We start from the raw sequence: 15,869 nt of genomic DNA, 5'->3' as shown, positions 1-15,869 counted from the left end.
TTCAGAGAGAGTTGCACCCATGCACACCCGTGTGCACCTTTGCCTATTCACTGAGTTTCATAAGCTATAAAATTGTAAGTTTTTGACCTTAGAAATTGCCAGGTGAGTGAGATGTGGAGCTTCTAAATGGAGTGTGACATCTTCCCAAAGTTTTACTCTGATATTTCACTAGAAAGTTTCCAAAATGTGGGACTTCCCTGGTGGTCCAGTGGTTAAAACTCCATGCTTCCACTGCAAGGGGTCCAGATTTGATCCTTGGTCGGGGAAACTAAAGTCCCACGTGCTGAATGGTGTGGGCAAAAAAAAATTTTTACAAAATGGTGATCGCATTTTCAGGTTTTAGACAGTGTGTTCTTTTTTAAAAAAATGAACAGTTAATTAAAAGCACCACTGAGGCTCTGCTTTTACCCACTTATACTGTCACCCCCAGCCCCACCCCGTGGTCCTACAGTGAGCCTGGAACTGCAGAAGCAGTGGCACTTCCAGTATCACAGGGTGTTCTAGGCGATTAGAGCTGTGTCAATCCCACGTGTAACACTGTCAGGTGGGGTCACATCCCAGCACCCCCGTTTGCCCATTTTAGAGGTACCTGGGCTCTCAAGGCTGGACATGCGGGGGCCTGCAGCCTAAGGTTCTTCCCCACTCGCAGGAGCCCCACAGACTCCTAAAGCAGGGGGACACTAGTCAGTCCACACAGTTGTCCAAGAAAAGGTAGCTCCTGAGCAGAGGTAAAGAGAAGATTGCTTAGCTGTTTGGTAAGAACAGAGAGCCTTGTGCCAGGAGATTTTCACACTTCACATTAGCAGGAGTGATCCCTTTATTCCCGTGGCAAATGGAGGGAGCAGAGGGGGAGGGATGTGGTTGAGTCGTGGAAACTGTGGCCGGAGAATTGCTTTAGCACCATGTCGTAAAGTAAAATGAGGGTGTCGGGGCATTTCCCCACATTTACCCAGTTTAGCATTTTTCGGTTAGTATCTAAGGCTGGCTCGGGAATTTTAGATTTATCAAATGAGAAAGATTAGATAGTCTCTAAATGGTGGACCTTCTTCAAAAAGTGATTGGCCTTCACAAAGGAAGGCAGATGCCTCCTGGGTTCCGTCTCCCACGGTACAGCACGGGACAAAAATCGGTACAGCACGGGACAAAAATCGGCACTAAAGTTACAAACCCGATCACGTTTCCCTCCTGTAAAAGAGGGTCCAGAAAACTCGCCGTATCACAACCATTTCTTCAAAGTAGGAACGTGATATCCTAAGTCTTGCCTTTTTCCATTCCTGGATCCCAGAGTTCCCGGAGAAGCAACCTAACCCCTGCTGGATCGCACACCCCCTACGTGGAGCAGCCTGTTTGGCCGACAGTCATTTCCTCGTGGACACACACTACACCGAGACTTTGGTTGCAATAAAATAAATAACCTGGAGAATGAGAGGAGCCATGTTCTCGCTCTGCCCCAGGCCCTTTCTGTGTGGGACTTTCAGCCTAATAGGAACTTTCTGGGTCTCTGTGCTTTGGACAGGGTAACCAGCTTCCGTGCGTTGGGACCAGCCCTTGTTCCCTGTGCAGCCTCTTCCCCTGGAGGTTGAGTGCTTGTGTATGTGAAAGACACCCCCCCCCCCACACACACACACATGCCCCCTTCCCTGCCTGTCGAGTGTTGGCTCGCTTTCCTTCACCCCAGGTGTACCAGAGGCAAACTGAAGCTCTGCTCTTGAAAGCAAGCCAGCAAACATTTATAGACAGCGGCCCTAAGTGCCGGCCCTGGGGAGGGATGCAACGGGACTGGCCCCGTTCTGTGCCAAGGAGCTTTGGCTCCTGAGAGCTCGGCTCTCTGCAGGTTTATCAGCAGGTGGAGGTGGTGCCGAGCCGCTCCCCCCACCAGCACGCAGGGCCCCAGGGAGGCACAGAGCATCGTATAAACAGCGCTGTCAGCACTGGCTGCCTCCCAGGGTCAGCTCCTTGGAACAACTTGGCAGGAAGAAGAAAGACAAGAAGCTGGCTGACTTTACCATTAGCCTTTGGCCTCTGTTCCAGAAGCTTAAGCCCGCACCTTGCTTGAGTGCCTTGGGTGCACTCATGTCCTTGATGGGGGGACGGTGGCAGCCAACTGCCGTGTGAGGGGGATTGATCCTGGCCCCCAGCCTGGTTTCCACCCCCAGAGCGTGGGGTGGCAAGAGGAACTTGTCGATTTATCCTTTCATTCCGGCCACCAATCTCAGACCAGGGAGACAATCTTGGAACCTTTCTGGGTAATTACTCTCAGATACAGGGAAATCTCTTATGGAGGATGATTGTTTTCTTTTGTTTTAAATAGTTTTATTCATATGACTGTATAATTATTGTCATTTACTAAGGTCAATTGATGAGCAGCACATTTTATTTTTTTAATCTATTTTTTTTCGGCCACACTGAGTGGCATGTGGAATCTTAGCTCCCCAAGCAGGGATCGAACCCGTGCCCCCTGTAGTGGAAGTGCAGAGTCTTAAGCACTGGACCCCCAGGGAAGTCCTTGGAGGATCGTTTTGTTTCATCTTTGACTTTGCGGTGTCTCAGTTGTGGTTGTGAATGAAACTGGAGTAGAACGAGGGTGTTGGTTGTTTTTCTTTGGGTGGGGATGGGGGGAGCAAGTTGTCCTCACAGTCGCCTGCGGGTATCCCGCTCCCTATGCGGTGTGCTTGTTTATTGTGGGGTCCTGAGATCCAGAGCACCCCGCCACCCACCCCCTTGTCATTAACACCTGGCCCTCTCTGGTCCCCAGGTGCTGCACCTGTACTGTGACACGTGCTCAGTGCCCATCTGCCGAGAGTGTACTGTGGGCCGGCACAGCGGCCACAGCTTCGTCTACCTCCAGGAGGCGCTGCAGGACTCACGGGCGCTCACCATCCAGCTGCTGGCTGATGCCCAGCAGGGCCGCCAGGCCATCCAGGTCAGTCCCTCCCCACCCTTCACCTGTTTCCCTGGTTCTTTCTTGCATATAAAACCTTTACCACTCCCTTTCAGATGGCATGTGTAGATTATTGGGCAGACTCCAGTGTCTGGAGGCCATGGGACAACGACCCACGTGAGCCCATGTGACACCCATGCAGCAGCAATCACGTGGGGGTGGGCAGTGCACGGAGACCTCACAGTATGGTGAACATGACAGTGATGTGGCTGGAGTTACTGGCTAGTCAGGGCTTCTTCCAGATACCCTGGCTGGACCCCTTCACACCAGCTGCCTGTTTGCCATCCAGCCGCCTCCCCAAATCCAAGTGGATATTAGGGTGTTCAGTCAGGACTATAGAAAGACTGGGTGCTCACCTTGCTACTCAGATTTGTTTATAGGTGAGAAATAAGTGAGCATGGGAAATTTTATTTAAGGTTGAATCTCAGACTCTTTCTTGGGTGATAAATAGAGGTCATGCCATGGTTATTTACTTATTTATTTTTAATTTAATTTTATTGGAAGCATTAGCTATTGCTATGCTATGCCATGCTATTTTATTCTATTCTATTGGAAGCATTAGACGTCCTGGTAATTTAGACCTTTGTTTCTGTTGAATTCCCATCCCTTTGGGGCTAGGAAGGGACACGTGTAACTCTGAGATATAGTGAAGTTCTCTTACATAGGCAGGTAATAGTGTGCCTTAATTTTTGAATCTTCTTGCCTGATCCAGGTGACAAGGTTTTAGGAAGACAAAAAAATCATAGGTTGTTTCCCTCATCTGACAGGATAAGCTTGAAAGTCAAGAAACATTGCTAGGACTTCCCTGGTGGAGCAGTGGTTAAGAATCCACCTGCCAGTACAGGGGACACGGGTTCAAGCCCTGGTCCGGGAAGATCCCACATGCCGCAGAACAGCTAAGCCCGTGCATCATAACTACTGAGCCTGCGCTCTAGAGCCTGCGAGCCACGACTACTGAAGTCTGCACACCTAGAGCCTGTGCTTTGCAACAAGAGAAGCCACTGCAATGAGAAGCCCGCACACCACAGTCAAGAGTAGCCCCTGCTTGCTGCAACTAGAGAAAGCCCGCGCGCAGCAGTGAAAACCCACCACAGCCAATAATAAATAAATAAATTTATGGGGGAAAAAAAGAAACATTGCTAATCTTCGAGTGGCAGTCGAATAGGAGAACTTCCCTGGTGGTGCAGTAGTTAAGAATCCTCCTGCCAGTACAGGGGACATGGGTTCGATCCCTGGTCCGGGAAGATCCCACATGCTGTGGAGCAACTGAGCCCGCAAGCCACAACTACTGAGCCCACGTACCACAACTGCTGAAGCCCGTGCTCCGCAAAAAGAGAAGCCACTGCGATGAGAAGTCTGCGCACTGCAATGAAGTATAGCCCCCACTCGCCGCAACTAGAGAAAGCATGCGCACAGCAACGAAGATCCAACACAGCCATAAATAGATAGAAAAATATTTTTAAAAGTAATCGAGTAGGAAACTGTTTAGAACGAGTATTTGAATACATGAATTATTTTTAACATAAGACTTTTTTGGGAAATGGTAAAGAATCAATCGTGTGTTCTAGGGCGGGCAGATGGTTTAGGATTTTGATAAGTTTCTCAGCAGCTATCAGCATTCCTATGTGTGATACTGAAGTGATCTTTCTGATGAGTCAAGTAATCTGATATCCAAGTCACTTTCACTCTTGATGAAAGTACAACATTTTGGTCACTTATGTAATTAGAGGATTTCATAAAGGTGCACAGATTCCCCGGGGGACATCCAGAGTTTGGGTCAGGAATATAGTTGCTCTCCATGTAAGACAGCCTTGATTCGTTACTTTTATTTCTTTCATCACATTTAAGATGCCATTAACTGTAAGATATGCACATTTATTTTATATACAGCTAACAAAGGGAAAAAGCCCACTGACAGTGTTAAGATGAATCATAGTTTCAAAGATATTAAATGTGATAAAAATTACCTTTTAGAGTGAACTACAGTAATTCCCCCATCTGGTACCAGTATGGTGGCCTTTGAGCTTATGGGTGACACTTGCATTCTCTAGTATCTTCTATCAGGACACTTTAAATACCTGTCATCAGGCCACCACTGTTCTCCATGGCAGACATCACTAATCACTTTCTGCACCCTTCCCTGTGAAACCCGGATTTGGCCTCAGACTCCTTCTCAGTACTAAGTGGCCACCACTCAGCAGTCAAATGGCATCACTGACTTGCCTCAACTTCGAGTGTTTGATTGAATCTGTTAACATTTGAAGTTAACATTTTTTCTCAAGCCCCCATGCTTGTTAGGTGACCCACCCTCCCTTCCTCCCTTTTTCCTTCCTTTCTTTCCTTCTCTTTCTTTCTTGCAAATGTTTCTGTTTTCAGAGTTTCCCCAGCCCTTTTACCCACTGCCATTTTCCCCCAACCCACCTGCCTCTTGGCGTCCTTCAAATGCCCTGCTTAGATAATGGGAACTAGTTAAGCAGGTCCTGGTCTGCACGTCTTGGAATGCAGTGCTTGCCGGGGTGTTGTGTAGGATTTGGAGAGGAAAGCTCCATTTGTTCTCTTCACATAGGACTTTTATGACTCTAGGAATGGGAATGACTCAAATTATAGCCAGAGCTTTGCTCCCCTTTGACCTATTTGGAAAATGGAAGAAATAGTTCCTGTCATAGGATGGGAGTTAACGCAAGGGCCTGCTAGGGACCTAGAAGGAAACAGTAGGAGCAGCCTGGCTAGGAGGGTAGGCGGCGAGCAGACACTTGGCTGTGCATGCAGAGGGGATGGTCATTGCTCTCCGGCCAGTTCTTGCCCTGTAGGAATGTGGACCTGTTATTTCCATATCTTCTGATTTTAATGGAAATTCAGTTTGGTTAAGTAATATGATGTTAATATAAATAGAAGGCAGTTTGTGGCCTTTGCTTTCCATCGAGGAAGCGTTAAAGAAATGTGGACATAGGGTTGGTTGCCTCAGTCAGACACTGATGTGGATACCAGCTCTGTGCTAATTAATAACCAACACATCTGAAAACAGGGTGTACTGGTTAATAACCTACCAACCTACCCTTTCACAGTCGTGCCGTGTGAGGCTGGGGCTGCAGTGTTCATTTCAAACCACGTGCCTGGAAGTGGGGAGAAGGGACTTGCTTCTTCCTTTTGACTTCCTGTTCTTATCAGCAGTATTTTTTTTACCCTGGCAGCAGAAGTTGGTTCCAGTTTCCAGCTTTTGCCACTCCCAGAATGAGCTGGGCCTGGACTGCCCCTCCCCCATACTTCTGGGTCGTGGTAACCCCTACTTTCTTTGTTCTCTGAGCCCAAGGGGTGGTAGCTACTGACTGCAGTTACTGCAGTCTGTCTTAATCATCAGTGTGCCCTTTGCATTAGCAGTTCCCCGCTTCCCGTTTAACCAAATTCCCTGTATTAAATCGTCTCTGCTTAAATGTCTAGTGAGGTTTCTCTTCTTCTGAATTAATCCTGACACACAGCCCAAGACACCCTGTTATGGTATCTGCTTACATGCACACTTATTTGATCCGTCAGTCTAACTTTTTTTTTTTTTTTTGCGGTACGCAGGCCTCTCACTGTCGTGGCCTCTCCCGTTGCGGAGCACAGGCTCCGGACGCGCAGGCTCAGCGGCCATGGCTCACGGGCCCAGCCGCTCCGCGGCATGTGGGATCTTCCCGGACCGGGGCACAAACCCGTGTCCCCTGCATCGGCAGGCGGACTCTCAACCACTGCGCCGCCAGGGAAGCCCCGTCAGTCTAACTTTTTGTGTTTCGGGTAATTTGGATACAGCCATCTATTTCAACTTGTTGGCTACTGTGTTAGTTTCCTAGGGCTGCTGTAAACTGGGTAACTTTAAAACAATAGGAATTTGTTTTCTCAACGATTCTGGAGGATAGAAGTCAGAAATCAAGATGTCAGCAGGGCTGTGCTCCATGTGAAGCCTCTAAGGAAGAACCTTTCCTTGTTTTTCTTGCAGGTCGTGGTCTGCACGTCTTGGCTTGTACTTGCCTTCCATTTTCTGCCTCCATCCTCACATGGCCCTATGGGATATCAGTCACTGCATTTAGGACTTACCCTAGTCCAATATGACCTCATCTTTTTTTTTTTTTTTTTTTTTTTTTTTTTTTTTTTTTTGTGGTACACAGGCCTCTCACCGTTGTGGCCTCTCCCATTGCGGGGCACAGGCTCCGGACGCACAGGCTCAGCGGCCATGGCTCACGGGCCCAGCTGCTCCGTGGCATGTGGGATCTTCCCGGACCAGGGCACAAACCTGTTTCCCTGCATCGGCAGGCGGACCCTCAACCACTGCGCCACCAGGGAAGCCCTGATCTCATCTTAACCACGTTCTGAAGTTGCAGGCGCCTGAAGTTTGGCAGGACAATATTTAACCCGGTGCAGTTATGTAGTGCTTTGATAGGACACGGTTTATGGCTGTAGACACGAGCAAGTATAAAATGTATAGATTGTTCCTGTTAGAACCCAGTGCTAAGTACCGTGCACTGTGTACCTGGCGCAACTTAGTTCAGTCTGTAATGACACTTGGGACGGGATAGTAAAGATGGAACGGAAACACTGTGGATAGGTGTCCTTTACTTCCGATTTAGAGAAGAAGTGGCATCTGAGCTAGTTTTGAGATTTTAGGGTGACTTTGGAAGAGAAAGGCATCCCAGGCCAAACTGTGAGCCACCCAGATCGGCCAGGTGCCAGCTCCTATCTGCTCAGTGGATCCTTAGGCCTCACGGGGATAGGGACAGGGGGTGCAGTGAGCAGGTGTCATCAGACTGAGAGCGAGAAAGGTGGTCAGTTAGGGGTCCCAGTTGTAAGTGACTGAATGAGTCATAGCTGATAAGCTGGGAGCATATTCATGAAAATAAGGCTGGTCGTGTATTGTTTGATTCCATTTGTGTGAAATATCCAGGATAGACAAGTCTGTAGAGACTGTAGGTTATGCATGCCATGGGGGAGAGGGAGGGGAGATAGAGAATGACTGCTTCACAGGCGTGGGAAGCTCGTTTTGGGTAGAGAAGGTGTTCTGGAGCCAGGTAGTGGTGGTGACTGCACCACATTGCATGGGCTGAATGTCACTCGTGGGACATTTTATGCTACATGTATTCTATCACTACAATTTAAAAACAAAACAAGGCAGGAAGTGTGAATAGGCCTATCTGTATGATGTGAGCTAAGTAGGATGAGGGGAGAGGATGACCAGGGGCTGGACTCAGCTCTTCCCATATATTGTCCTGCATTTTCCTCACTTTCACTCCGAAGTTGGAGAAGGGCAGGAGCTTGTCTGAACTGGTAGGAGGTGGAGCTAGGATTTGAACCTGGGTTTCCTGAGCCCTAGGATGACCATCCGGCCTGGCTTGTCCAGGACTGTGCCCGCTTTAGATGTGTTTCGTGTCCCAGAAACCGTTCTCTGCAGGGCACACAGAAGACTGGTCACCTGTAGCTGATTCCTGAACCCAGGCAGGTTCTAAACCCTTGAGGCTTCCCTGGGTCCCTCCTGATCTGGGACACCTGCTCTGAAGCCTGTTGCAGCATTAGCAGTTTGAACTCCCTGATTTAATACCTCAGTGTCTCCAATCCTTGTGGCTTTTCAAGGCACATCATGTAATATTCATGAAACACCAGGCCTCTGTCTGGATTAATTTTTATGAACAATCATACGTCTGATTAAACGGGCTGATTTACGGGGGCTGATTGTACAGGGTTGGGGTCTGGGGGTGCAGAGGTGGTCTCTGGCCATAGGCATGGCTTCTCAGGTACATCAGACACTGTTTCCCAGTTTGCACTTGGTGTTGGTTCTGAGCTGGGCTGCAGCCTGTTGCACACCTTCTCCCGAGGGATGTGCCCAGCCTGCGAGATTTCCCCCAGGTGGGGAGCCTGGCCGGAAAGTCTGTGGAAGGTTGTTCGCGCATCTGCAGTAGAAGATTTCACATCTGATCCCCAGTCTGTTTTGGGCTGTGACCCAGCTACACTGGTTTCACTGTGTCAGACTATCTCTTAATAGTCCTGACATTCACTTTGTAGGTGCCATTTCTTATACAAAGAAATGCAGCCCTTGCCAAGCAGCTCCTTCAGTTACATGTCAAACAGATGCCCTTCTCTCCCCCAGTGCCTGCTTTCTTTCCAAGGACGTGGACCTCAAGGTCTGCGTTGGGGGCCTAAGGCGTTAGTTTTTCAGGGCTGAAGAAAGCAGCCTTAAGTGTTGCGTGTGAGGAGGGAAGGTACTTCTCTTGCTCTGAGATTGTTTTTGGTTTTCCAGCTGAGCATCGAGCAAGCCCAGACGGTGGCAGAGCAGGTGGAGATGAAGGCAAAAGTGGTACAGTCGGAGGTCAAAGCCGTGACTGCGAGACACAAGAAGGCCCTGGAGGAGCGGAGTGTGAGCTGCTGTGGAAGGTAACGTGGGGGGGTGGGTTGCACGCCCACCCACCCTTGGGCTCCTCGGTGGCCGGCACGGCCTCTGAACCACAGCAGGGTGACAGCATGCTGGATGTCACACCCTGGATCCCGGCTCTGAGTTTAGAACACTTGGTAGTTTTCTCCTAAGTTTGTCTGCAGAAAGATGCAGGGGTCCCCCTCCGAGTAGTAAGACGACAAGAAGCCTTTTCAGAAGCGGTCAGGTCCCCGACACTGGACAGAGTCTCAATTTTTCTATTGCAGGCACTCAGGTGGAAGCAGAAAGAAGGGAGTACAATGGAGACTGCTGTTAGGAAAGCAGGCTGCTAACACACGTCCTTAGTTTTGGTGTCCCGGCTGGTTGGACTTCCTGACCCCTTGTGGAAAACCAGTTTTCCACTTGTGGGGGCAGTGAGCGAGTGCCCTTTCTTCCTGTTGGAGCCGGAAAGAGCGCTGAGCACGCTGGTGTGCTGTTTAGATAAAATCAGCTGGAGGGATGACTCGCCCCGCCCACGTCCCCCACAGCATTTTCTTCTGTGATCTTGCGCTCTCACTCAGGTAGAAGGGCAGCGTGCCTAAGAGGGGCCAGTACCTCATGCCAGTTCAACTGGGATCACCTTCTCTGAACCCAGAAGCAAGACTATACAGAGCTGATGTGAACGGGTGTGTTTGAGTGTGTGGTGCTTGTTTGGGCTCACTGCAAACTATGATGGTGTGGACCGCATGTCGATTTCTGAAAGTGATCCTCGCCAATTTCCTGTCCCCTAAAAGAGTAAATTGTATTGGCCTTTGGGAAGGCTGTGTGGGCTTTTGCATTGCCTCTTCCTTTGAGTTAGCTCTGTATCTAGCTGCTTTCTGCTTCTTTTGACTCTATACTGCCTTTTGACAGAAGAGAAGACTCCTTGGATGGAAACAGTCCAAGATTTTTAATTCACATGATTTGTTCAGGCACCTTTGTGGGCCTGACACAGTTTTCAGACCCTCCGATGTCCCCAAGGTCTGCCAGTCCCATGCCACCCACGAATGTTAATTATAACTGAAAGGGGCCCCCTCCTTGCAACCTGAGAGCTCTGTGGTGAACTCTGCCACAAACTTGCTCTGCTGGATCTGCTGATGAAAAGGCCTTTGTGTGCAGGGGTTTCTGCAGATCTCACCTTAGTTACCCTCCTCCGGTGGGGCTGAGGACCTCTCTCAAGGCAGTTCTCTTTTCAGGAGGAATAGAGAGCACGTTTTTTTTTTTTTTTACCGTAGGAGAAGCAAATTGGGAAGGACAGTCATCTCTTTATTCATGTTATCAATTTCGTTTTTACTTGCCTAAAAAACTCATTCTTGGATAAATCGAAAATCAAGCCTGCTCATTCTGGACAACGCCTCAGTCCCATTTGTTCTTGCTTTTTTGCTGGGGTACCATGCCCCAGATCCTGTGGGAGTCCCCCTTTTTCACTAATCACTGATTTTTCTGCTCCCTCTTGCCTGGCTCTGTCTGGGCACCTCCTTGTTACACAGTGGTGTTGTTTTTTTTCTTGCATCCTGGTTATTGGAGATAACTTGAGTGCTGGGTGACCAGTTATAGGTATCTGGATGCATGTCCTTTCTTGTGGCTTGTGCATTTCCAGCGGACATGGCTGCCTCTTGGCGGGTAGCTGCAACCATCCGGTTGAGGGATCAGAATCAAGGCCGAGAGGTTTGGCCCAGTGCAAAACCAAACGACAGAGCTTCTCTTTGATCTGTCCCCACACGGGCTTCTCTGCACACACACGTCCTTCCAGAGTGGACAGATGAATACACATGAATCAGGTCCAAAATCATGTTATCCACCCCCCACGGGAAAATCGGATTAAAATCCAGCCCTTCCAACAGTGGGCCCTTATTCTAAAGTAGACTTTCTGTGGCTTTCAGATCAGTCAAGCACTCAGAAATCATGGTCCTCTCTGCAAAACAGCACGCACTGGCTGGGCGACTGATCTGTTCTTTTCAGAGGAAACCACTTAAACTTAGAGGACTGAGTTATTCGTGCAGAAGAAATGGAGAACTGGCTGATCAGGCAGACAAAAACTCCCACGTTCCCTAATAGTGTGATCTGAGTCAGAAGCAGGTCAGAACCCGTGTTTACATATCACGGTGTTTTAGATTTAGAGGCCCCTTTGGAAATAATACAGGCCAACAGTTGCTAAAAAGTTGGTATCTCCAATTTGGGGTGTGGGGACCTCTCAGGCTCCCTGATGAAGATTTCTAACCCCTGTGAAGAGAGAAAATGGGACAAGGAAAGAGCCAGGTTTGTGATCCTCACCAAATCCTTCATTTTATTCTCTCCACATACAGGCTTTCTGTCTCTGATTACGTGTGTGTGTGTGTGTGTGTGTGTTTATGCTGAGAGAGAGGCTGAGAGAGAAATATCCTTCAGGAGACTTCAGGCCCTCTGTACATAGGAGCATTTTCGATTCAGCCTGTTGGGAGTGCATGACCAGCCTTGTACTACAGTCCGTTGGTCTATCCCGCCTCTGGTCCCCTTTCCGCCACTTTTCTCTCCACGTTCAAGGCCACCTGTCCCTGACAACCCTCTGTCTAAATCAGGCCTCCCTCGTCACTGTCTGTCACACTCTTTTTCTACCCTCTAACCCCAGCACTGTCTGAAATTGTCTTGCAGTATTTCTTTGCTTGCTTAGTATCTGTTGCTTTAAACTCTAAGCTCAGTGGGGTGGGGCCCATGTTTTCTATGGGCCACATGTATCTCCAGCACCTGGCACAGTATAGGTGCTCAGTAAACGTTTCTTTGTTACACGGCTGTTTCTAACTTCTATTTAATTTCTAACTGAGAGAAAATTTGCAGGAATAATAAAGAGCCCTTGTATCCTTTACCCAGATTCACTGACTATTTACATCTTGTCCCATTTTCATCATTCTCTCTCAGTAGGTGAGTGTGTGTGTGTGATTTGACAGTAAGTTGGAGTGTTGGAGACACTGCCCCTTTACACCTAAATGTTTCAGTTTATTTCCTCTGAGCAAGGATATTCTCTTAATCACAGTTAATCAAAACCAGGAAGTCGAATCTTGATACAACACCAGTACCTAATCCTGAGTCTGTAGTCACATTTCACCAATAGTGGGTTGGTGTTTTTGTTTGGTTGGTTTGGTTTGCTTTGCTTTGAGTGTTTTTTGGCCATGCACGGCTTGTAAGATCTTAGTTCCCTGACCAGGGATCGAACCCACACCCCCTGCAGTGGAAGCACAGAGTCCTAACCACTGGACCATCAGGGACATCCCACCAATAGTGTGTTTAATGGCAGTGTCCTCCCAATCCAGGATCAGTTGTTGGCGTTTAGTTTAGTTGTCAGGTCTCTGTAGTCATCTCCTGTGATCAGGGACAGTTCCCCAGCCTCCTCTGTCTTTGGATTTTGCCACTTTGGGGGAATGCAGACCAGACGTTTCTGCAGACCCTCCCTCGGTGTGAGGTTTCCCTCAGTATGAGTATGTCAGCCGGTGTGTTGTTTTCTGTCTTGGTTCTAAGCCTCTGTGTCCTCTCTCCCGGCTCTCATCTTTCCCTCCAGGTAGAGAAAATCCGCCAGGTGAAAGCCAAGTCCCTGTACCTGCAGGTGGAGAAGCTGCGGCAAAACCTCAACAAACTGGAGAGCACCATCAGCGCCGTGCAGCAGGTCCTGGAGGAGGGGCGGGCGCTGGACATCCTGCTGGCCCGAGACCGCATGCTGGCGCAGGTGCAGGAGCTCAAGACCGTGCGCAGCCTCCTGCAGCCCCAGGAGGACGACCGGGTCATGTTCACACCCCCTGACCAGGCCCTCTACCTCGCCATCAAGTCCTTCGGCTTTGTCAGCAGCGGGGCCTTCGCGCCGCTCACCAAGGCCACGGGCGACGGCCCTCAAGCGGGCCCTCCAGGGCAAGGGTGCCTCCTTCACTGTCATCGGCTACGACCATGACGGGGAGCCCCGCCTCTCAGGAGGCGACCTCATGTCAGCCGTGGTCCTGGGCCCTGACGGCAACCTGTTTGGTGCGGAGGTGAGCGACCAGCAGAACGGGACATACGTCGTGAGCTACCGGCCGCAGCTGGAGGGCGAGCACCTGGTATCGGTCACCCTGTGCAACCAGCACATCGAGAACAGCCCCTTCAAGGTGGTGGTCAAGTCTGGCCGCAGCTACGTGGGCATCGGGCTCCCGGGCCTGAGCTTCGGCAGTGAGGGCGACAGTGATGGCAAGCTGTGCCGGCCCTGGGGCGTGAGCGTGGACAAGGAGGGCTACATCGTGGTCGCTGACCGCAGCAACAATCGCATCCAGGTGTTCAAGCCCTGCGGCGCCTTCCACCACAAGTTCGGCACTCTGGGCTCCCGGCCCGGGCAGTTTGACCGGCCTGCTGGCGTAGCCTGTGACACCTCCCGCAGGATCGTGGTGGCCGACAAGGACAATCATCGCATCCAGATCTTCACCTTTGAGGGCCAGTTCCTTCTCAAGTTCGGTGAGAAGGGCACCAAAAACGGGCAATTTAACTACCCTTGGGATGTGGCGGTGAATTCCGAGGGCAAAATCCTGGTCTCCGACACGCGGAACCACCGGATCCAGCTGTTCGGGCCCGATGGGATCTTCCTGAATAAGTATGGCTTCGAGGGGGCTCTCTGGAAGCACTTTGACTCCCCGAGGGGGGTGGCTTTCAACCACGAGGGCCACTTGGTGGTCACCGACTTCAACAACCACCGGCTCCTGGTCATTCACCCAGACTGCCAGTCGGCCCGCTTCCTGGGCTCAGAGGGCACCGCCAATGGGCAATTCCTGCGCCCACAGGGCGTGGCCGTGGACCAGGAGGGGCGCATCATCGTGGCCGATTCCAGGAACCACCGGGTGCAGATGTTCGAGTCCAACGGCAGCTTCCTGTGCAAGTTTGGCGCTCAGGGCAGTGGCTTTGGGCAGATGGACCGGCCCTCCGGCATCGCTGTCACGCCGGATGGGATGATTGTCGTGGTGGACTTTGGCAACAATCGAATCCTCATCTTCTAATCACATTCCTAGGCTTCTGTGTTTGGGGTGCGCGTGTGTACGTCTCTCTCTCTCTCCCCCTTTCGAAATTCAAAGAAGAAACCGTCTCAGGGAAATTTCTTTTTTTTTTTTTTAATTTTGTTTAAAGACAACAAGAAAAGTACAACATTGCTTATGTCCTACCTCATCTTTATTTTTTTACAGATGAATGTACGTATCTTTTCTGCAGGGATTGAGCCTGTGAAGTGATGATCTCTATCTACCTCAGAAACCTTTACATTTCCTTCTCCAACAGGCCCTCTGCCCTCCCACCCTCGCTCAGTGGAGTTCACGTTTCCTCTCCCCTCCGTGGGGCGTGACATGCACAAGCCTAGCATCTCTGTGGCTGGGAGGGTGCTGGATATGTGCGGTGGGGTGCATTCTGTAGATTGAGCCAAGCAAACACGAGAAAACTACTAAGTTAAAAAAAAACTATAAAACGTGGAAAAATGGGATTTAAGATGCTTAATTGTAGAGTATTTGTGTTCTTGAGAATACTGTGTTTATGGGGTTAGGCTGTGTGGTGATCTTGATCTTTTTGGGAAAAATCTTTTTTTTTTTTTTTTTAATGCTGCAACAGTGAACTTCCTGTGTTCTTTTATACCTCATTGTGTTTCTCAACCCGTTCAACATCAGTATCTTTTCTTATTCCTAGAAGAAGTGGCTGTGGCTTGCTAGCCAAGAAAAGCAGACCATTCCTATCTTAGGGTATGCAATCTTTGTTTCTTTTAAGGGAGGGTGTGTGTGTGTGTGTGTGTGTGTGTGTGTGTGTGTGTGTGTGCGCGTGTGTATGTATATGTGGGTGTGAAGCCACCTTACACCAAAATAGTAAAAATGCTATACCACCTCCCAAAGAACTTATTCTTTTCACACTTTGGTTTCTGAAAAATAGATGTAGTTCAGGATTTTTGATTAAAAGTATTCTCAGAAGTTGTGTTTTTAGTTTGCTGTTGGTTATAAAGAATTAAGTAGAAGAAGAAAATTACCCTCCTTCTCAGAAAGAGGATTTTCAGGCATGTGGCGTGTGGACATTGAGTGGGTGGATGGGCACGCGTGTGCTGAGTTGGTCAGCAGAGAGCATGAGACACAGGCAAGGGACCCCCAGACTGCAGTTGAATGTTGTTCTCTTAACATTAAGCATTTCTTTTCCTAAGAAGAGTAGGCAAAGGAATGAACTTTTGTTTTAAAAGCACAATTTTTTCCTGCTTTGGAAGTTCAGGGAAATAGAATGTTTTAAAGTCAAGTTTATGGGAACAGCCCATCCCCACACCCTCTTCTCGGGTCACTTTTACAGAGTGGTCTGCTCCCGAGCCATGGAGCACGGTAAACGTGAATTTTCCCCCTAAAGGCCTTTGAATGTAAAGGATTTGTAAACCACGTTGCCCCAACCAGAAAAACGTATAGGAACTGAAACCTCTTGTTCAACCTGTATCTCGGTACCAAAGAATGAAAATTTATTAAGCCAGGCTCCCGCTGCGGAAACATGGGATGGCATCCGTCACTTTACAGGGTG

The 15,869-nt window shown here is 49.4% G+C and overlaps 1 protein-coding gene across 1 annotated transcript in view; it reads left to right on the top strand.

Annotated features, from left to right (window-relative positions):
• TRIM71 (tripartite motif containing 71) overlaps positions 1 to 14,338 on the top strand; it is a 60,033-nt gene extending 45,695 nt beyond the window's left edge. Inside the window, 5 exon segments of the mRNA XM_032649092.1 lie at positions 2,756 to 2,923; positions 9,204 to 9,312; positions 9,315 to 9,337; positions 12,886 to 13,209; positions 13,211 to 14,338. Of these exon segments, the coding sequence (XP_032504983.1) occupies positions 2,756 to 2,923; positions 9,204 to 9,312; positions 9,315 to 9,337; positions 12,886 to 13,209; positions 13,211 to 14,338 (1,752 nt within the window).
• Positions 14,339 to 15,869: the final 1,531 nt, after the last annotated feature.

This window comes from Phocoena sinus, chromosome 11 (genome assembly GCF_008692025.1).
Source record: "Phocoena sinus isolate mPhoSin1 chromosome 11, mPhoSin1.pri, whole genome shotgun sequence".
NCBI classification, from domain to species: Eukaryota; Metazoa; Chordata; class Mammalia; order Artiodactyla; family Phocoenidae; genus Phocoena; species Phocoena sinus.
Note: the sequence above shows the minus strand (reverse complement) of the source record. Positions and strands in the feature narration are given on the sequence as shown.